This window comes from Ailuropoda melanoleuca, chromosome 5 (assembly GCF_002007445.2).
Source record: "Ailuropoda melanoleuca isolate Jingjing chromosome 5, ASM200744v2, whole genome shotgun sequence".
NCBI classification, from domain to species: Eukaryota; Metazoa; Chordata; class Mammalia; order Carnivora; family Ursidae; genus Ailuropoda; species Ailuropoda melanoleuca.
The window spans coordinates 114691025-114713490 of NC_048222.1; the positions used below are offsets into that span (position 1 = coordinate 114691025).

Consider the following 22466-nt stretch of genomic DNA (forward strand, 5'->3'; position numbering starts at 1 on the left):
AAAAAAAAAAAAAAAAAAAAAAAAAAAAGAAAAAAAAAGAAACCTTGCCTGTAACTTAAAGTGGGGCATGAGCCAGAACAGGAAGACTACACCTTCCATCTGACAGGTCAGTCTTTCTCTGAACTCATTTCAGTTAGTTTAAAATTTAAGGCTAGTAATTACTACATATATACATATCTTGTAAGAAAATTTAACACTTCACTTTCTACCTTTTCCCAAATAGACGCTACACGTGGCAACTGGAATATTCCTAGAAATTGTGCAGGAGACTTCCCTGAATTTATCACCACCTACCTGAAACTAGACCACACTTTTCTGGCCTCTTCTTACAATCACAGCTTTCATTTCACAGCTCTAACAGCAACACACCATGGAGTACAAACATCACTGGAAAACAAGGGACTGATAAAACCCACGGAAAAGCTATTCACTAATATTGGGACTACTTTTAGCCATGCTATTATAGATCACACTTTATTTTTGTGCATAATAAATACAGAAAAATGTTGAAAATGTAGGACTCAACTATCTAATTAAAGCTGAATAAACTAACCTAGTCAGAATTTAATTTTTAAATGAGAAATGACAAGAGTACTAAATATAAAGAAAAACAAAAATAACTTTACTTTCCTATGTTAATACAGGTCAAGGGACCCTTTCTTCTGAAAAGGGTTGCTAACACCAGTTCTCAGCAATAAACATAAGGCACTTGTTTAGAATACAACATCACTGCATTTTTTCCCCACTTGTTTTTCTAACCCTGTTTTCCCCCCACAGTATCATTTGGAATTAAGAGTGAATGAGGCAAATGTGAGATGATCCAGTTGATACTACTCAGAGCAAGACAGTACAGTACAATGTTGTAGGGGTGCTGTCTGGACATAAAATGAACCCTGTCAAGGTCCTCTGACACCAGACAATGTATCCACTATCAAGTAAACCTGAAAGAAAATAAAATATTTATTCAATAGTTCCAGTAAAATTGGGTTGGAGTACAATATACATGTTAGGAATTTAGCTCCTCACGGGTGGCATCTGCATCAAGAGTTCTGAGTATTTATGAATTTTCATCCTAAGACAATCTACATCATTTGAACATTATCAAGACAAATATATGAATTTCATTTCAATATACAGTAGAGTTTAAACATAATTCACACATACACCCCCTATTATATGGCTGGTGCCTCCTCCCAACACCTCAGTAGTGGCAGAGGTAGCACTAGTGTTCTTTCCCAACAATAAGAACTTCAGTTGCCACTCACAGGAGAAGTTGAAAAAAAGTTTGTTTTTTGTTTTTGTTTTTGTTTTTTTTTGCCATCTGTTAAGATGTTCCTGAGACAGGGCTGGTTAAGAAAACATAACAAAGCACTGGAGTTCAGTTTGTACTTCTCTTTACATCACTAAATCGTTAGACTGGGACGCGGAATGCAGGTCATGTACTATGAAAGGTTGAGTTTAGCACAACTGTTCAATCAGTAGAAGGACAAGGTCTCCTGAAAATTCCCTTTAGAATATACTTCCTATAAACTAAAAGTACCACAAAAAGGTCAATTATATATACAGTTGATTCACTTTATACTTAATTTGCTCAGATCTTGCAAACGTAATGAGAATATTGAGCCCGAGGCCAGTTCTCAGAATACAGGTTTAACATTTTAAGGCTCGTTTTCTCCATCAAAATTGCAGTTTACAGTTTTCCTTTCAAATGATAAGTTAGGAATTACATTCATAGTACCTGCCACCATCCTGGCCCTCACTGAAATCTGAATGCAGGAGCAGCACTACCCCTGCATTATGGAGTTCCCTGACATCGGCACTCGGCCCATTCTAAACGCTCCCATCGGCACTAGTTGTACAGCACATTACACTGCCTCTGGCTTGCACCTCTGTTTCCACCTGTGTATTTTCACAGAAGCCCAACACAGATTAGTTGAAATATTCACACAACTGTTTTTCAAAACAATTTATTGCATCATATTTGGTACCTTATGTTTGACAACAAAAAGGAAATTACATCTGTAACTGCAGGAAAAAGAAGCTGGTCTGTTATTGAAAAAAAAATCTTGGGCCCTTTAAAAATTACAAAGTCTTGGGCTTGCCTGAAACAACTGAGCAAGAAATATATTCTTAGAAATGTAGGGCTTCAAGTATTACAAACCTGTGACACTGTGGAAAAATTCCAGAGGTATCTAAACTGCAGCACTTTTTTTCTGCATATCGTGAACAAGGCCTGCTGAGGTTTTTAACTATTAGTCTCTTGATCAGTCATAGAATGGTAGTCAGGAGTTCTGCTCTTTAACTTCAAGCCATGGTAGATTTTCTTTTTTCACTCCTGGGTGAAAAAATTCATGCGTGCTAATTAGTTGGTGCCACATCACAGTGCATTTGGTTCTTGCATTACAGTTTTAACAAGTTTGGCCAAAACAATGCTGAAAGGTTTGCATTGCTATTTTAGTTCTTCAAGTTTTAGTTAAAATTGAGATTGTTCCAACTGGTTCCTTCAGTTAAAAACTGTGGTACAAGAACACCAAACTGATCATGTACAGTGAATTTTGGAAACACAACAAGCGTATTGAACACCCTCTAGGTTTCTTATAATTCTGCTTGGTATCTATATGTCCCAGCTTCTACAACATCAAGCATCTGTTGTAGGTTTCTCTGTAAATAGTGATTCACATTGCATACTTCCTATGGTCAGAATCAACCCCGTAACAAAATCAGTCAGATGCTAAAGCCCCAACAACTCTTTGTGCTCAGTGAAAGAATCCAGTGCTAAAACAGCGTTTATGCTGTCTGAGATATAGTAAAATCTCACAAGACAAATTTTAAAGTAATATTTCTGCCACACACCTGCTTTGTTAGCTGTAACAGCCTCCAGATTTTATATAAATTAGTTAAAAAACATGGGTGGGTAGGTAGGAATAGAATAAGGTATCTTTTTTTAATCCCTCAATTTTAGCAGCTTTTAATTTTTTAAGAAACTGAACCTATATCCTGTAATATGTTAGATATTTTATATATACTTTTTCAGCAGGATAAAAAAAGTAAAACACTATTTGAAGGCAAGAACATTTACTCTTCTCATTCTGTGTAAGTCAGAGCAATGCAGCAGGTGCGTGACAAAAATATTATACACTAGATATGGTCCAAAGTCATTCCATTTGCTTGTTTAATGATGTTCAAATTTCATTGGCCAGTTCTTCAGTTTCCGCAGAACTATCTCCATTAACTGTGATCTTCATATCCTCTTCATATCCAGGAGGCATGAAAGCCAAAGCATAAGGGAAAAGCTTATGACAATTTGCTCTATAAACTTCAGCAGCTTCTTTACAGTCTCCTAGGCTACCATCACACAAGGCTTCTAATACCTCCATACATGTCTAAAGAAAGAGAAAAGGTCATGTTATAACTTTTCAAAAAAGAAGTTTTCACTGTGAATTCATTAGACATTTCGTTATCCACAGATTTTCTAAACGAAGGGCAAATGTACACATTTAAGATACACAAAAGCATTTTACTCTCACATATACATTCCGTAAGAATTCATTTCTTTGGAGTTGCAGGGTTTATACAAAAGCATGAATTTATAAACAGGGCCAGGACTTGCTTGTTGGGCAAGCAAAGTGTGTAGGGCGCTGCATTTAAAGACACACTCACTCTTAGCAAGTGCTTGACCCCAGACGGCAACCCTGCCTCAGCCCAGGATAGCCCTATGTATGAATGTCAAAATTTCCATGCTAATGTCGGTTACTTACAACTTTTACAGTTTTTTTTTTCTTTTTTAAAGAGGCTCAGAGACAGTTGGCAATATCAAACACTGCTTTTCACCACTGTAATCAAATTTTAAGTTTCTCCACTAACTAAGCAGGAGAAGTCTCAAACCAAAGGAGCATATACGCAAGAAAAATTTGTTCATGAAAACTGGTAACTGTTTTAACCAAACCCCTTAGTATATCTTCTTATATTTTAAAATATTTCATGTTGACTTGCATTTCCCATGTTTTATTTCTTCATCTTTTCACTTGGAAAACATTACATAGTTTGTAGATATATAGTATCCAACAACTTTGCCAGTCTAGAGATGTTCTAATCTAAGTAACGTATTAATTAGCAATCAATAATTCAAATGTTTCTTCAATGCTATTTCCTCCATATGCTATTAAAGGAATATATCAAATGCTTACTTTATCTGGCCAATTATCACAGGAAGTAGCACTATCCTTTGGTTTTAGTCGAAACTAGAATCTGTATTTTGCAACACACCCATATATCTTTTATTCCACTTAATCTCATGTTACAATAAAAGTTATAAAACGAGTGTTTTAATTTGACACCTGGCACATACATCTTCAAAATGTCAGAATCTTCACTGTGAGGGGGTGCCTGGGTGGTACAGTCAGTTAAGTGACTGACTCTTGGTTTCAGCTCAGGTAGTGATCTTAGGGTGGTGACATCCAGCCCTGCATGGGGCTCAGTATGAGTCTGCTTAAGATTCTCTTCTTCCTCCCCACCCCTCCTGCGTGTGTGCATGCTCACGGTCTCTCAGTAAATAAATAAATCTTAAAAAAAAAAAAAATCCTCACAGAGACTACTGAAATGCACAGCTATGGGGGCACCTAGGTAGCTCAGTTGGAAGGGCATCTGACTCTTGATTTTGGCTTGGTTCATGATGTCGGAGTGGTGAGACTGAGCTGCCCTGTGCGAGGAGTCTGCTTGGGATTCTCCCTCCCCCTCTGCCCCTCTCTCCCACTTACACAAACGCTCTCTCACTCTCTCTAAAATAAATAAATCTTCAAAAAAATGCACAGATATGAATGAACTGATATCTAAACTACGGAATATATATATAATATATATATTACATATATATATTACATATATATATGATTTTACTAAAACACATTTCTAGAAAAAAATATTCTAAGTAATAGATGTGGAACTAGTTCTTGGATGCCAAGTAGCCTGCTGTGTATGTGTGCACACACAGACAATCCTAAATAAATTCAAGATAAGGTTAGTTTCTGATGTGGATTCATAACGGTTTGGTAAACAGTATGCATAAATAACAAAAAACAATTATTTGGTGAAAATTATTCTCTTTGTGAAAAGAGAAACAGAAAGTAGTCAGGTACTCTAATAGAGTTTATGAAAAAAGAGAGAGATTATGAGAAACTCTTTACCTGGAGGTTTCTGTTAGTGAGGGATTCATCAAGTGTTGTTGCCAACTCTACAGCTCGCTTCTGACTAGACGGATCTAAATAATATACCATTTTGGCAGCTAAAGGAGAAGAAAAAAGGAAATATGCTTTATTCCAAAGTAAAACCAGCATCTTATCCTCTATCCTTTCAAATATAAAATGTAACATACATGGGCACACAGAGTGTGGCACTTTATTAGAAAAATGAGAACAGCCATTTGAAACACTGTTTAAAAAAAAAAAAACAAAAAACCTGAGAGGACAGACCAAAAATAGCCTAACTTAGGGATTAAAGTAAAAAAAATTATGAAGAAATAAAATATTCTAATAATAGTTGTCTCTGTGTAGGGGGACTATGGATAGTCTGCTTCTTTCTAAAATGAACATAATTTGGGGCTGAGGGGAATACTCCACTTAATGAAGTGAGGCTGCAGATGTAGGAGGAGGGAGATACCCAACCTTGATGGTATGAGCCAAAAAGCTGAATTCAGAATTCCACAAAGGCACACAAAGCTGCTGGGCTTCTTAGCCAGGTTTTCTAAAAGCATCCTCCTAAAGCACTACCCACACGGTCCCATCAAGTCCAGACTTCGGACTGCTGGCACAGACTTCTGCCTGTGAAATGGTTTCAGGTGTTTTGCATTGCTCGGTTTAATATTTTACATAAGCGTGGGAAATAGAAGATGATGGTCACACCCAAGTGAATTTTAAGAGCATGCTGAAGGGAGAAAGAAAAAAACAGAAAGCTCCACCCTCCTTCATTATATGTAATGTACAGATAAAAGCAGTATACTTGCTTTGTTGTAAAGACTATGCTGAACCAGGAGAAACTACTGACCTTGATTCACAATAACTTTGTCTAAAAAATCTGAAGATTTATAGAAAGTATATATTTTTTAATTATTTGACAGACAGAGAGACAGCCAGCGAGAGAGGGAACACACGCAGAGGGAGTGGGAAAGGAAGAAGCAGGCTCCTAGCGGAGGAGCCTGATGTGGGGCTCGATCCCATAACGCCGGGATCACGCCCTGAGCCGAAGGCAGACGCTTAACGACTGAGCCACCCAGGCGCCCCTATAGAAAGCATATTTGAGCTGCCTATTTTCATAAGACTAAAATGTGAGATAATCATAATGCCCCTTCCATGTGAGAAATGTGTAACCTTGTCACTAATCCATTAGCTAAAAACTGAAATTGTTTTAGAAGGCTAAGATAAAAAGATGGGGCACCTGGGTGGTTCAGTCATTAAGTGTCTGCCTTTGGCTCAGGGCGTGATACCAGGGTTCTGGGATCGAGCCCTGCATGGGGCTTCCGGCTCCGCTGGGAGCCTGCTTCCTCCTCTCCCACTCCCCCTGCTTGTGTTCCCTCTCTCGCTGGCTATCTGTCTCTCTGTCAAATAAATAAATCTTAAAAAAAAAGAAGAAGAAGGCTAAGATAAAAAGAAAGTAACATGATTACCTGATAATCGGTGTGGCAATGAATCAGAATTCCTTTTCAGAAAAGTTTCATTAAAATTCTTTGGATTCGTTGCTCCAAAAAGACGATTCATTTCTTGTTTTAATACTGTTCTAACTGTATCAGATAAATCTTTACTTTCACACACTGCTTGGAACAAATGAAAAACAAACTCAATTAATAGGTAACTCCGATATGGTTTGCAGAAGTTAAAAAATTATCTACCTCAAGAGTCTAATAAATAAAGCAATTATACGTAAAAACTAGATGAACCTACTTATAATTCAACATTTAAAGAGCTTATTATATAAATGTAAAGAATGTGTGTCAGAATAATATGATTTTCTAATGGCATTCAAAGACATTTCATTATGATAAATGATTCATTTTCAGAAAAAAACAGAAAGCAAAACAGAAAATGAAGGATGTAACTCTGTAGCCTTCTAAGCCCCAAGGGGCTGCCCCCCTCAACTTTAAATCAAGTCTGTCAAATAGGGGCTTTGATGACACCTACCTGATAAATACTGCCACAGCAATTACGCAGTGCTGAATACAACAGAATTTTCCTCACCTCCATCTCCCATACCCAAATAAGGCCATTACAAAATTTATCAATTTTAAAAGAAAACATGATTAGCTTCATGTATGTAAACTGAGTTATCACTGTATAATAAATTCCAAAGGACCACCAAAGTATTTTCCTGTAATGAATACATGCTAGTAATCATATTCCCAGGGCTTGGAATTTAGAGATGGAAAAGCTGACCTCCCAAACTCTCTGACTGAATTTCAGTATGCTTATTCTTCAATTATTATTTTGGTATAGAGAGATAGTCTGAAGCTTTGAGCCAGACAGACCTGGGTATGGATCTAGGCTTGGACAAGTCACAACCTCTCTGAACTTATTTCTTGACCTGTAAAATTAAGGAAATACCCAACCTAAAATGATCACAGTAAGTAAAAGTTATATATAAAAGAACTTATAATAGCTAAATATGTAATTCAATAAACTGTTATTACTTTTATAATAGATTGAAAATATATTTTCCTTATGGTTAGGAACTATCATAGATTGAAAATATATTTTCCTTATGGTTAGGAACTTTCAAATGTTGTACTGAGGAATATGTATCCTATATACATAGCTCATTATGTGAAGCAAAAGCTGCACAGAACACTAACCCTAACTTTGTGCTATGCATTCTGCTATTTTCTACTCCATTCTATTTTAGATTTTCAAATGGTAGTAATGATTCACTAAACTGCCTTCATTAACTCCCTAATGGATCACTACCGTAAGCTTAAAAAACACTGAACTCTTGATAAGTAAACATCTGTATGAAATGTTTTACACATAAATAGTACCTGAATAATTGACTGATATGCCCTTTGTTGGTTAAATAACATCTCTTCTATCATTCTATAGAAATGAGTGGTTCAATTAAATGTGTTTTTTTTTTTTTTCAATTAAATGAGTTACAAAGAATTTAGCTTAACCTCTATTATGGCTGTACTTTCAACTTGGCTTTTGCAATTTATCAGTATTTGTTTTTCAGGGGAAGCAGGAGTGCAGAGAGAACTGAAAAGAAAGTTGGTAAAATAGATTATAGCCAATTACAATGGACATTATGTCAAAACCACAGGTTTTCTATAAACTATGTTATTTCCATGGGCTTTGTTGGTTTGCATGAAGTGCTTTCCAGACACTATATACAGATGGGAAAGTAAACAACATTAGAGTTGGTTATAGGTGGGAGCTAAGCTTTTCATGTTTTTTTACTACCTTTATTAAATTTGTTTTTCTCAGATTAAAACGATGTCCCCAGAAAAATCAAAACTGATTTTTTAAAAAGTCCACACAATTAAAAACAAATATACATATACTTGAAATATATAAAGAGGAAATATTTATATAACTCCCAACTTCCATTAAGAGCTATTTCCAAAAACATTTCCTCACTAACTCACAAAATGTTTGAGGCTGATTCTGTTTGCTCCCCTACATTATGTAGATTGGAACTGTAATTTCCAGGAAGATACTAATAACCAAAAAAAAAAAATCTGCTGCAGTATAACTTAGAATGCTATATGGGATTCTATAGAATGGAATTTTACTTGTATCTTTAAGGAAAGGGGCAACCTCAAATGTCACACGTCTATTAGATAAGCTTTTATTGCTAAAGACTAGTGGACTGCGGGATCAATCTAAACATCCTTTGAAAGTGATTAAAACTAACAAAAAAAATACTGAAGTCCCAGGAAAATAAAAAATCCCAGACTACTTATCTTCCTATCGTCTGATAAAATAATGTCTTGTGAATCATGGAAAAGTAATACTTGAATGAGGGAAGGGTAATAAAACCTTATCTAAGAGGCTTTTGAGTCTTTTGACATCTTAAAATTAAAGTTTGGTTCATGCTATTAGCTTATTAGCAGATTAAAGAAATTTAGTAATCATCAATGGTTAAAAGTCACAGTGAAAAGGAAGTGGATTCTTAGCAAAAAGAATTTCCCTGGGTTCCTAGGCTAGCTGGCATTTTCGTTAATAATTTAGGTAGAAAATGCTCATATTTTGTGTGAGATAAAGACTACTCACTACTAGGTTAAAGCACAACCTATTAAGTGATTACCACTCAAAATAGGAGAATAGGTAAATGAGAGTATTAACGAAGTTTTTAGGAGAGAAATGCATAAGTACAGAAGAAAAACGATCTGCAGATAAAAGAAGAAAGGAGTTTGTACAAATGAGAGGAAAAGACAAAAGATTCACTGTAGAACAAGATGACCAGTCATTTTAAAAGCATGTAAGCGAATAATAGAACAATTCAATGTCTAAGCTCCTATCTTTTACTTAGCACCAAGCAGAAGTGTATTTTAAATTGCTCTAAATCCTATAAATCCAAAAAGAAAGAAAGAAAGAAAGAAAGAAAGAAAGAAAGAAAGAAAGAAAGAAAGAAAGAAAAACTTGAAAATCATCTTCATAATTAAAAGGGGGAGAGGAAGATGACCTATATGGGAAATTACTTTATGTAGCAGATACTAATTACTTTGGTAGTATAACAACATTCTAAAGATTTGGAGGGTACTGATAACGAGGCTAAAATAACTATATTTACTTAGAGAAGTTTCCATAATAAAATAGGTGTCGACGCACCTTTTAACCCCATACTTCCCAGAAAAGAGTTACGTGAAAATTTCTTTGTAAAGAAGGAGTTAGTACAATATAACTTGACATGACAAATGTGTTCTTGAAAACTTACTTCAAAGTTAATTTTTTTTTTAAGTACCAAATATACTAAAGGAACCCTGTGGGGTATATCAAAGATGCCCCTCCTCTATGTTTCTGTAGTTTCTCAAGTATTTTTATAGAGTACACACCTGTTCTTAACAAAGTTAATAAGAGGTCTACCCAATTTCTTGAAAGTTTTTTAAAGACACAGTGCATCTTTATCACTCCAAATTACCACTTTATTGCCTAAATTTAGTCAAAATAAGAATTACTTTGTAACTCTCTTCCTGACAATGCTGTCAGCTAAACATTTGGAGCAACTGGCATAGCTAACAGGAACACTAAATAATTCTACTTTTACATCAGGATCATCCTGCCTTTGTTCTTCTGAAGTCCATGAGCATTTTAACTCCTGAAACAACTGTTTCAAGAAAACAGTCATATGTTCATCAATCCATGCACATACTATGAACAAATATATTTAGATATGCCACTTTTAATTCCTATTTCAAAGGGAAATCTCTAAATCCATAGGATTTACATGTATTATTTTCCTACCTTTTAGGAAAGAGTTGACTATACAAAATGTGTATATTAATTTTGAAAACAGCTTAAATGCACTCCATCCTAAACAAGAATGGTTTTAAAAGCCATCAGCCCTGGCCTTTATTTTCTGACTCATGATTTCAAAAAAATTTTAATACAAAAAGAGAGACTAGAAATTTTTGAATTTTCTCTAAATACAGCAATTCTTTCTTCTATTTTCTATAAGGTGGTTATGTTATTTCTTTCATAATTTAAGAAATTGAAAAACATCTCTATGATTCAGTGTCTATAACAGGAATCACTTTTTTGGCAAGCATAAATATAATTTAAGTAAGGTTTTACTTAGAAGTCAAAACAGTGTTCTTAATCAGGACAATTTAGCATTTTTCAAAAGACTGGGATGACTGTTTTAATCTCATTATTTAGATATGTATGGATTCATATGTGGCTGAGTATTCAGCAATGAGATAGGTAATTTACCTAATGTATTTGCAGATTGTTCTATAGAGATTCAATTTCCCTTCTCCAGTCACTTAAAAATCAAACCACCACCACCACTTGACTATAGGAGTACTTTACTCTAAATTTAAAGCTTTTGTAGTAGAAAGAACAATATAAAGACCCGAGCTCTCATTCCTGCTTCATTACTATTTGTGTGACCTTGAATAAGTCCTACTTAAGCTTTTAAGGTCCTAGATTTCTCAACTATAAAATGAAAAATAATTAGCATAAAATTCCACCTTTCACACTCTAAAATTCTGGAGTTCTACTTCACATTAAAATATACGGATCTTACTATGAAAATATTTGAAAAGTAGTGATTGCCTTAAAGTTCTTTTAAATCTATATTTAGTAGCAAAAATTTTATGACTCCAAGAATTCTGAAGACAGACAAGGAGAGAGCTAGACAATTTCAAAGAGATTTTTCAATTTTAGAACAATTAAAGTTTTACACAATGAGTATGATTCAAAATTCCAACTTACGTGAAACGTTTTAGAAACAGAAACAGAAGTGATTCTCAAATATTCAGGCTGAACAGTTCTATATATCAGAATCAAGTAACATTTCTACCTTAAAATAAAGACCTTTATCACAAAGAGAAAACCTTGCTTTTCCCCTTAGCTAATTTAAAATGCAAGCTTTAAAATAAATGAGTTTATGACAAACATATAGATCACTTATACAGTCACTATCAACTACTGTAATCAAATACTTAAGTAATGTAAAACAAAAACATACCAGTACTAAAGAGTCGAATCATACACTCATGAAGCCAGGGATGACTAGAATCAATAGCAAATGCCCTCTTTACTGATTGTAGCATCAAAAGAAACTTTTCTATAAAAAGAAAAAGTAAGATATATTTTGATCATTTGATAAAATAAGCTGCCCTCCTCTGGAGGACTAATTTAGAGAATTACAAATAGAGAAACGAATTTAGAGTCAATCAAACTGAACTGCAACATGAGTGAAGCAAATTATTTCCTCAGATTTAGCAACATTAGCTAATATTTTCCATACAACATTCTTTAAGAAAAAATGTTTTTAAGAAAAAAATGTTTTGTGAAGTACAAAAAATTTAGACAGCATTCAACAATATTGAACTAATGCCATATAAACAAAATTTGAAGCCATTTCATTTCTTAACCTCCTTTAATCAAAACAAAGGTTTTTTTCGCACTACTTATAAAACTTCATTGTTTATACTTCAAACTAGCTCCCTTCTTGGGTTCTGTGACATTCATGTGAAATGGTTTCCCTCCTACTTGTGTCCTTTCCTAATCAATCTGTGGTTCCTCTTCCTCCTCAAAAGATAAAATATTCACCAAGGTTATGTTTTCAGTGATTTCTAATATCTTTCTATACTATCCCCACACTCACACCCCCATGTTTCCCAAGCTTCGGTAGTGTTTCCACCTGCTGAATGGAAACTTCACCTGATTACTCACTGTACTTCCAAGTCCCATCTAAAATCACCTCTTTGTTAAGACTTCCCTAATTTGGTACCATTCTCCAAATAACAAAATTCAAAACTCCAGGCTCCTCTAACACTTCTTTTTCCCTTACTCCAACACTCACAAAGCTAAAAATACTGCCATACCCTTTGTTACTACCCATTTCACATGACTACAGTGAATTTCAAATGCTGAAGAGCCCTTCAGAGGTTAGAACACAACCAAGAAGCCAATTGTAAGGAATTTAGATTGCCCTTCCCCACTTTAAGCAGAACAGCTTTTTTATACTTCAGGATTCCATTTAAGAATATTTGTTGTATTGGGGCGCCTGGGTGGCTCAGTCGGTTAAGTGTCTGACTCTTGATTTCAGCTCAGGTCATGATCTCAGGGTCGTGAGATCAAGCCCTGCATTGCTTAAGATTCTTTCCCTCTCCCCCACCAAGCCCCCCACTACTCCCACACTCTAAATAAAAAAAAAAAAGAAAGAAAGAAAAAAAGAAAAAGAAAAGGGAAGTTGTATTAACTTTTCTTTAAAAGTTTCTAAATTATTGGACTATTTATTAAACTTCTTTTACAAATTATAACACAATCATTTTGAAAAACAAATACAATGGAAACCATTGTCATCACTCAAATCCATCAACAGACCATCTGTTATTTTTTTATGTATTTCTTCCTGGAATGGCCCTTTTTCTATCTTACATACCCATGTAAATATCTTAGTAAAAATTAAAATCAAACTATAGTTTTGTGTCATATTTCCAAGCAATGCTATACAGTAACCTTTACCCAACATTATTAATTACTTTGGACAAACATGATTTTTTAATGGATATTCTATAGAGATACCATTTTATTCAATCTCTTTTAGAACAGTTACACTGCTTGGAGCAACAACCTTTGTTCAGATCTTACTAATTTCTCTTTTTTTCATATGCATCACCTTAATGATACACTTCTTTTTTTTCAATGAACCACCTGGATTACAGCAATTCAATACCACAAAGTCTTAGTATCTATATGTAGTCTAGGCATTCTAAACAAGACAACCAAGACCTTCCATTTACCTTTTACCTGACTCAGGCAAGACAAACAACCTCAACATTATTTAAGCATACTTGTGTTTTCTTAATGCATCCTCTTCCTTTCTATGCATCTTTTCTTTTAGAAATATAATCCATCTTTCAAGATAAACCTTAACCACCACACCTTCTAACAACAGCTAATAATAACCAACATTTATTCAATGCTCCCTTTGTATCAGGCACTAATCTAAGCTCTGTATCATTAACTAATTTTATTCACACCCATACATGGTAACTACTATATTTGACCTTAATCTTAGTTACATCTGTGTATCTACTGTTGATTTTAATGTCTTAGGAGAGCTAACAGTATCATTATACCTCCCCATAGTATCTTGTACACGTAGCAGGCATTTCTATGAGAAGCTGCATTGGGAAAAAATCCTACGGTGGTGAGACTACTGGATTTGGTTGACTATATCTAAGAAATACAGTGATCAATTTTATCAGGGCCAACCCTAATTGCCTACCTTTCCTAAAGTAAATCTCAAAGGCAAAAAGATGCGTTTCTATCTTGTTCTTCACCAAGTTCTTCAACGGTGTTAAAAATTTAATAGCTTCTTCCAATGGAGTTTCAACCTAACAAAAATAAAAGATATTATACAAATGGAAGCAAGGTGGGGGGGAGGACGTGATCTTATTCTCTCTATTAAAAACACTTCCCTTTCTGGGTTTTTTTTCTTTTTTCTTTTTGATAAAAATCACTTACCCATTACCCAGAAATACTGTCATATTTTAACCTCCCATAATCTAAAGGAAGGGGGTTTTGAACTCTAGAAATCTTCACTGGTTTTTAACCATAGATATTACATTATCTCTGGAGAGAAACTATCCTACAAGTAAAGAGAAAGATAAAACAGAACCAGGAAAAGAAAGACAGTGAGATGAACAGGTAAGACAGACAAGGGGTGGGGCGGGGGGAGGACAGAGGAGGATGTTAAACAGGATGAAGAGGGGTTAAGGAAGAGAGAGAATACTACAGAACGAGTCAACATTCCTTCTAAATTCAAAGTGAAGTACAATCAAGCTATTAAAAAAAAGCAGTACAATATCCATTCTATCTTGCTTTGTTCTAATACAAATTCTATAGAATCCATATTTATTCCAATGCCATACTAATGGTGAGATGGCATTTAAAAAGATTTATTTTTATCGAACAGTCTCTATCACCCTTTATTAATTATATAAATGTCATATTAATTACATTCTTGTAATAATTCCTGGGCAGGTATGTTTACTACACAATTGTGTTACTGTTACACTCCTACACTGAGTATCTGGACAAAATTCTTCCCTGTAGACTGGGATGGGGTGGAGGGCAATATCAGATTTATCAGAAAGGCACTGAACATCCATGCCTGTATTTGCCTTGTCTCATCACAGAGGGAGTTAACAATTTATCCTTGATGGAATTTAGATTCGCCATAGCTGTCCAACATGGCTCTGCTAATATGGTAATTGTGGTTTTACCAACACAGATTATGGCTAAGGAAATTATTTCACAGCATTAAAAAAAAACAAAACAAAAAGAAAACCTTAAGCAAAGCTACCTTATACTAGCACGTAAAGCAGCTGGCATTACTCTGAAGGACACACGCTCTAAACAAGAAATCAATATATGGTGCTGTCACTCTACTAGCTGTAGATACCAAGAGACAAAGGGGAGAGAGGGGCCCTCCTAAGTATGCATTTCTCACACATTTGTAAATATTTTGCTTCTTACTCCCACGATTCTATGTCCTATTGAGTTGGGATTTGTGGTATACAGGGGAGAAATGTCTACCACGGAAAGGTAAAGAACTGCAAACTGAAACTGTAATGGAGCTGTATCAAGTTTTTCAAGACTTTCAGAGTACAGACCGAAATGAGGATCACTGTATTGACCAGGGTAATTTGCTACCAGGGAGATATGGCTGCTGTCACAAAATGGAACCAAGGAATATAGAGAAGCTAAGTCAATACAAGCATTATACTTAACTAAAATCAAGCATTTAAACTTGGAAAAAGAAAAGAGAAATTCTGCCTACAATTCTAATAAATGAGAACATTTGCCACCACAAAAAATCTGGATCTGTTATCCCCACGTTTGTGTGCCTCGCACAGGTAAGATTTTTGTCACACTAAATCTAAGTGTTTAAACATATATACATAACCACAATAAAGCTAACTACATTCTACATTCATATACATAATGAAGTATGGAGTTATATATACAAAAGCATATCAACAGGGATTAGTTCTAAAATCAGTGCTTAAGATCAAAAAAAAAGGAAAAGGAAAAAAGTATCATCAAAACTACCCTTGAAAAATCCCTAAAGTTGTAGAGATAGACATATAAAAATGAATATATATCACTAGTTTGCATTCTGTGCATGAAAACCATATTAAGTACCAAAATGAGAATCATAGTAGCAAAATGTTCACACTGGGAGAGGCACACAGGAACTGACATGGACTAAACATGGTAATCATACTTCCTCAGTCTCATACTCAGTTGGGGTCCTGTGTTCACTGAGTGGAGTACTGGATGAAATTGCCAGAATTATGCATATTCATTTCTGTCTCAAAAAAAAAATTACATCTAGTCACGAAGATTTTAATTTACTTAAGTTTAAAGAGATGCAGAATGGGACTGCATTGTGTTGATGGGCAATATAAGAGATTTACAAGGGCGGTTTTGATCATACGTAATTTTTAAATTTATAAACTGATGTGAAGTCTAATCCGTATTACAATATGTTGTATATGAATACATCTCCCCATACTCCCAGCATAGCAACAGAGAGTTTAAAACTATTAAACCCTATACAGACAGAATACTAAGAACACAATAAGGAGGAACATATGGGTGTACAGAAGGAAAAAAATAATCCAGCTGAGCTGAATACTACCTGAACGCAAGGAGGAACATAGGATGGGTGGTACATGAGGGAACTCATAAATACCAATTACTGCCTCATGATAAGTTGAAGAAACAAAGACTTCAGGTTTATACTCAGTTAACTGAATATTAAACTCACTAAACCTCTTCCTATTTTCCTTTTTCAACTGGAATTACTGCTAACATAATAATGCTTTTATTTTATATTACATATATAAAATCCTGAATTGGTGACACTAAATATACCATTTATAACATTAAGAATGGTAAAATATAGGATTACAAAAAATCAGAATCTAGAGACTGTAAATCCAGATTTGGCAGGCAACTTTTAAAACAGCCTACAATGCCATACCTTATTATGATGGCTTGGAGTAACCTAGTGCTGCCACAACACTGGGGATATAAGTAAGGGTGGATACTATTAGAAGGGGGCATCCTGGAGGCAGTTACCCTAGGAAGAGAAGTGTGTTATGTGCCTAACAGGTAAGAACAGTATATATTAAACAGCAGCCTACGAAAGTGGGTACCTTCCACTGGGCTCTTTCCAAATAAAGCACTTTCTGTAGGCGTTATTTTCCTCTGAGACTCAACAAACCTCTAGCTATAAATAATTAGACTATAACTTGGTATCTGGCCCAAAGGAAGCCATGATAAGCTGGACACAAGAAAAACCCAATAGTCATAAGGAAGCCTGGTATAAGAATTCTGCTCTGTGGGGGTAAATTCTCTCTTTAAGAAGTATAATGGAAGGTACAAAGTGTTACAAAGAAAAAAGTCATTAAGAAAAGTCATGGGCTATAGAGAAAGCATGTAGAAAGAATGGTAGTGGCAGACAGTCACTGACAGTGATTAAAAGTGGTAGTAATAAAGCTGAAGCATAAAGATGGAAGGCCCTTAAAGCTGATACTATCCTTAAAAAACACTCCAATTCTCCATGAGGTCTAAAAGGCAATTTTCTGTGCTTCCTCACTACTCTGCGTATTCTTCCAATAAACTCCCAACAATAAAAAGGTAGTATCTTTCTTCCTAGAAGTTATACAATTATCTGTGAAAAGATGTCAATATATCCTTTGAAATCCAAGCTAGATTTCTCTGGTTCTTAGATAGCAATACTGCTATGAGATATTATTGTCCATCTGCTCTGATACAATCCTAAAACTATCTTCCAACTCTACTTATTAGGTATTATAATTTTTCTTAGTTATAAGGCAGCTGATTTTGATTTTTTAGCTACTAGTGAGGCTACTACTGAACTCTAGGGCAATGTGCTTACTATATTTACTGCTTTAACATAATAAACTATGCAATTATTTTCATATGCAGTAGCTGAACACCAAGGGTCAGAAGAAAAGTGCACAAGTATGTTACTAATCAAAATGGTTCATTTGACAATGAATACCTTGGTTTCAGCTTAATGATTAAAAATAGCAGATATAATTTTTGGCTCGGGGGAAAATATTTAGGGACTTTTAAAGAGATTAGGTTAAAATAGCAAAGTCCAGTAAAGAAATACTGTAAACTGACACATGGGTGAGAGATATACACAAACATTTCCTTTATTAAGCTCAATTTGGTCTAAATATAAAAAGTTGCATGTTACCACTTATAACAGATGCTTCATTCTTTGTACATATAGTTCCTTTAATCCTGCCTAGTAGGGATTTTTTCCAAGTCCCATTTTATTCATGAGAAAACCATCAGAGAGGTCAGACAAAGTGTCCAAAACACACAGTGAAGTATAAGCGCTGATATGTGGACCCAGATCAGAATGACTCAAAAGCCAAAACTTTCCACTATACCATACTAGATTACTCTGGATCGGGATCATTATTCCAAGTTTTAAATGTGAAATATGAGCAGGAGAAAGAAAGAGAGAGAGAGAAAGAGGGAAAGAGCGAAAGAAGGAAGGATAACAGGCTAAGATTTAAAATGATTTTTCATTCTAAAATATATAATCAAATTGGTTGAATAAGACAGTATAAAATGACAATAACTGGTCACAAAATTTCACTCAATTGTGCTCAACACTATTATTAAGTACCTTGGCCAGTTTCTCAGGGATAAGTTCTTCTTTTGGACCTCCAATTTCCTCATCATCATCATCCTTTTTCTTTTTCTGATTCCTCTGCTGCTTTTCTTTTTCTGCATTTTTTTTCTCCTCTTCTATCTGGGCTTTCTTTTGAGCTCTTCTTTGTTTATTACGTAGCTTCTTTAGTTCTTTGTCAGACATGTTTGCTGTAGACAATATGTATTAATTAATTTAAAGCATATTAATCAGGTTAGTAATGATCACTAATTTAACATTCCCATTAAAACTCCCATAAAAAATATTACGTTATACATGTCCATGTGTCTATGTGTACCTAGCCGTTTAATGGTTCCACATTCGATAGAGAACACTGTGATCTCTTCAAAAAAATGTTCTGAAACCAGGTGGAGACCTGGTGCCATAACCACAGCAAAACATAAAAAACATAAGAGTTCCTCCAGCAATATTATACTTGTAGTTCTAGAAATAACAAGCTGATATTTCTATGGCCTTATACTATGCTTTTTCTTAGTTATGCCTCTCTAACCGTGTCAGTTATTCATTCTCTACTCAGTGCTGCCACTATGACATGTATTTTGCTTGTCACAATACTTTGTTTATATATGTGGTTCTCTTTTAAGACCGTGAACTCCTTGGTGGAAGAGACCCTGTCTTATTTGTAATTTATGTATTCTCAGGGCCTAGCAGAATATACAAAAAATACTCAAATATTTGTTGATGGAATAATAAATAACTATATGGTAAATTAAAAGCTTGACACTGAAAATTAACAACAGCTCTTGTGGTATAAACTATGGGATGTCTCAAAAGAAAGACCGGAAATCACAAATATGAGATAATAAAGTAAAAAATCTATATTGTTTCCTCTTCAAGCAATAAATCTGAAAGTTACATGTGCAACTGTAACTTTGGGTAATACTTATTGATAGTGAGAAATGAAAAAGGTCATTTTAAAATATACCATCACAGTGGTGATTTTCAAATATGCCCATGAAGTCTTTCCTTCAAAAGGTAGAGCCTATTTCCCCTTCCCTTAATTGTGGGCTATACCTGACTCACTTCCAACGAATGGAATATGCTAGAAATAAAAGTGTATGACATCCAAGACCAGAACATAAAGCATGGTGGATTCCTCCTTACTTTCTCTTGGACCACTCAGGAGAAACCAAAGGCCATGTTGTGAACATACACAAACAACCTTATGGAAAGACCTATGTGGCCAAGAAAAGGCCTCCAGCCATGAGAGTAAGCCATTTTGGAAGCAGATTGTCCAACTCAAATCAACCCTTCAGAAGCCTTTGGCTGCCATCTTGACCTCAATCTCCTGAGAGACCCCACATCTTTCAAAATCATACAGCTAAGCTAAGTGACTTCTGAATTCCTGGCCCACAGTAATTGAGATAATAAATATTATTTAAAGCCATGTGTAAGCATATTCCCACTGCAATAAAAATCTAAAATGTAGGACTGACTTTGGTTCCAAAGCATGGCAAAAGGTGGGAAGACTTGGAAAAAAGCATTAATGGAAGCTCAAAGGACCCTATACTATTTATATATATTTATATATATACACCTCCCATTTCCCCTTCACCACCCACTTTTGACCAAGAATATCAACAATGGGTACTCCTTTCCTCTGCTATCAATTTATACTGGACATAGAGTCTGGATTTTGAAAAGGCTGCAAGTGAAACATGTTATAGTCATGTAGAGGCATATCAAATGAACTGAGTGATCTATGGAAATCTGGAGGGATTTCCAAGCTAAAAAAAAGGGGGGGGGGTAGTTAAGGTAGCACCTGATTCCTCTTGTAGCTTATAATAAAAATACAGGAGAAAAAAACAAATGGAACAAGGACTTGACAGTTTTGAAAATTCTCAACTTCTTCAAAAATGGCTGCTGAGCAAAGGTCAAATTCAGAGAATTTCCAAGAAAATACGTCAACAGGGAAACCGGAGTTTTAAAATCCTTTAAACTCAGAACTCAGAAAGATGGTCCTCAGTTACTGGTCACCCAAAAGGTTCTTTTCTGTTAAAAATTTTAAGGGTATGATTCACTGATCCTTTCAAATAACAGAGCTTCTAAGAAACTCAAGGATGCTGTCCTCTCAGCAAAAGCTCAAGGCAGACAAAGATATTTGTGCATGTTGCTTCCAATAAGATTCACAGAAGATCCATAAAGGTTTTAAGAGAATTCTATGGGCTGGGGCGCCTGGGTGGCTCAGTCGTTAAGCATCTGCCTTCGGCTCAGGGCATGATCCCAAGGTCCTAGGATCGCGCCCTGCATTGGGCCCCGCTCTGCTGGGAAGCCTGCTTCTTCCTCTCCCACTCCCCTGTTTGTGTTCCCTCTCTCACCGGCTGTCTCTCTCTCTGATAAATAAATTTTAAAAATCTTAAAAAAAAAAAAAAAACAAGAATTCTAGGGGCAGAAACAGCAAATTTGGACTGAAAGGAACAGAGATAGTATAAAAGACCCCCCAAATTTTGGAAGCAGACTGAAAAACTACTCTGGTGCCAACAAACGTTAACTTTTTTTAATTAATTAATTTTTTTAGTAATTACTACAGCCAACATGGGGCTTGAACCCACACCTCAAGACCAAGAGTTGCAAGCTCTTCCAACTGAGCTGGCTGGCACCCCACAAACGCTAACTTTTAAGAAAAAGGAAAGAAGATGCAAAAGGTGGAACCAAGAAAGCAGAGCATAGAACCAAGAACCATTAGAGAATTAGTCCTAAATCGTGAGTCCTAATCAAAGAACTGCTATCCTGTACCCAACTGGACTTGAGAACGACATAACCAGTAACTCCTGTGTACCTCCCATTTCCCCTTCACCACCCACTTTTGACCAAGAATCAACAATGGGTACTCTTTTCCTCTGCTATCAATTTATATTGGACATGTACTGAGCACAGGATTTTTTTTTTTAAAGATTTTATTTATTTATTTGAGACAATGAGAGAGAGAGAGAGAGAGAGAGAGAGAATGAGTAGGGAGAGTGGAAGAGTGATAGGGAGAACCAGACTCCCCACTGGGCAGGGAGTGATGCAGGGCTCGATCCCAGGATGCTGGGATCATGACCTGAGCCTAAGGCAGATGCTTAACAGACTGAGCCACCCAGGCACCCCTGGCACAGGATTTCGTATCAAGAACTATATATACTTGAAGAGCTACACTAGCTATACTTAAGAACCATATTAAAGAAATCTCATCAGCACCAGCACATCATATACATATATAACGAACAGTCTGGACTCTGAGCTAATACTGTAATGGAATGAGGCTTTTGAAGGCCTTGGAAGGGGCAAGTGTATTTTGCATGTAAGAATAATGTAAACAGAGTGCCTGGGTGGCTCAGTCGGTTAAATGTCTGCCTTTGGCTCAGGTCGTGATCCCAGGGTCCTGGATCAAGTCCCACATCAGGCTCCCTGCTCAGCGGGGAACCTCGTTCTCTCTCTTCTCCCTGCTCCTGCTCTCTAGCTCTCTCTCTCTCTCTCTCTCTCCAATAAATAAATAAAATCTTTTAAAAAAAGAAGAAAAAAAGAATACTATAAAAATTTGTATCCAGAATGAAGAACATGGCAGTTAAAAATATGTCTACAAATTGATTCTTCTCCCACTCAAATATAGGTTATACTTGGTGACTCACTTCTACCAAACAGAACAGGTAGGAAGTGATGGGGTGTTATGTCAAGAGAACAGAACATTAAAAGTGTTGTGGCTTCTTCCTTGCTCTCATGGCTAGCTACTATGCCTTAAGGAACTGAAGAAATCCTCTAGAGAGACTAACATATTAAGGCCACCTGCCAAAATCCATTGAGTGAGCCATCTGGGAAATGGATCTTCTAGTTCTAGTTAAGCTTTCAGATGACTGCAGCCCCAGTCAACATTTCTTTAATAAGATTTTATTTATTTATTTGAAAGAGAGAAAGAAAGACCACAAGCAGGCAGAGTGGGAGAGGGAAAGAGAGAAGTGGGCTCTCCGCTGAACAGGGAGCCCGATGCGGAGCTCGATCCCAGGACCATGGTATCATGACCTGAGCTGAAGGGGCAGATGCTTATC

The 22466-nt window shown here is 35.7% G+C and overlaps 1 protein-coding gene across 2 annotated transcripts in view; it reads right to left on the reverse strand.

Annotated features, from left to right (window-relative positions):
* Positions 1–936: 936 nt before the first annotated feature.
* The window catches only part of NAA15 (N-alpha-acetyltransferase 15, NatA auxiliary subunit), a 76769-nt gene continuing 55239 nt past the window's right edge, over positions 937–22466 (reverse strand). Inside the window, exons 15-20 of one of the 2 annotated variants that reach the window (XM_002916140.4) lie at positions 18397–18590; positions 13942–14050; positions 11671–11769; positions 6659–6805; positions 5184–5281; positions 937–3383 (exon numbers count right to left, since the gene is read on the reverse strand). In XM_002916140.4, coding sequence (XP_002916186.1) covers positions 3183–3383; positions 5184–5281; positions 6659–6805; positions 11671–11769; positions 13942–14050; positions 18397–18590 — 848 coding nt within the window. In that variant the 3' untranslated portion in view covers positions 937–3182. The remainder of the gene's footprint in view (positions 3384–5183; positions 5282–6658; positions 6806–11670; positions 11770–13941; positions 14051–18396; positions 18591–22466) is intronic. The other variant, XM_034661593.1, reaches the window with a different exon arrangement.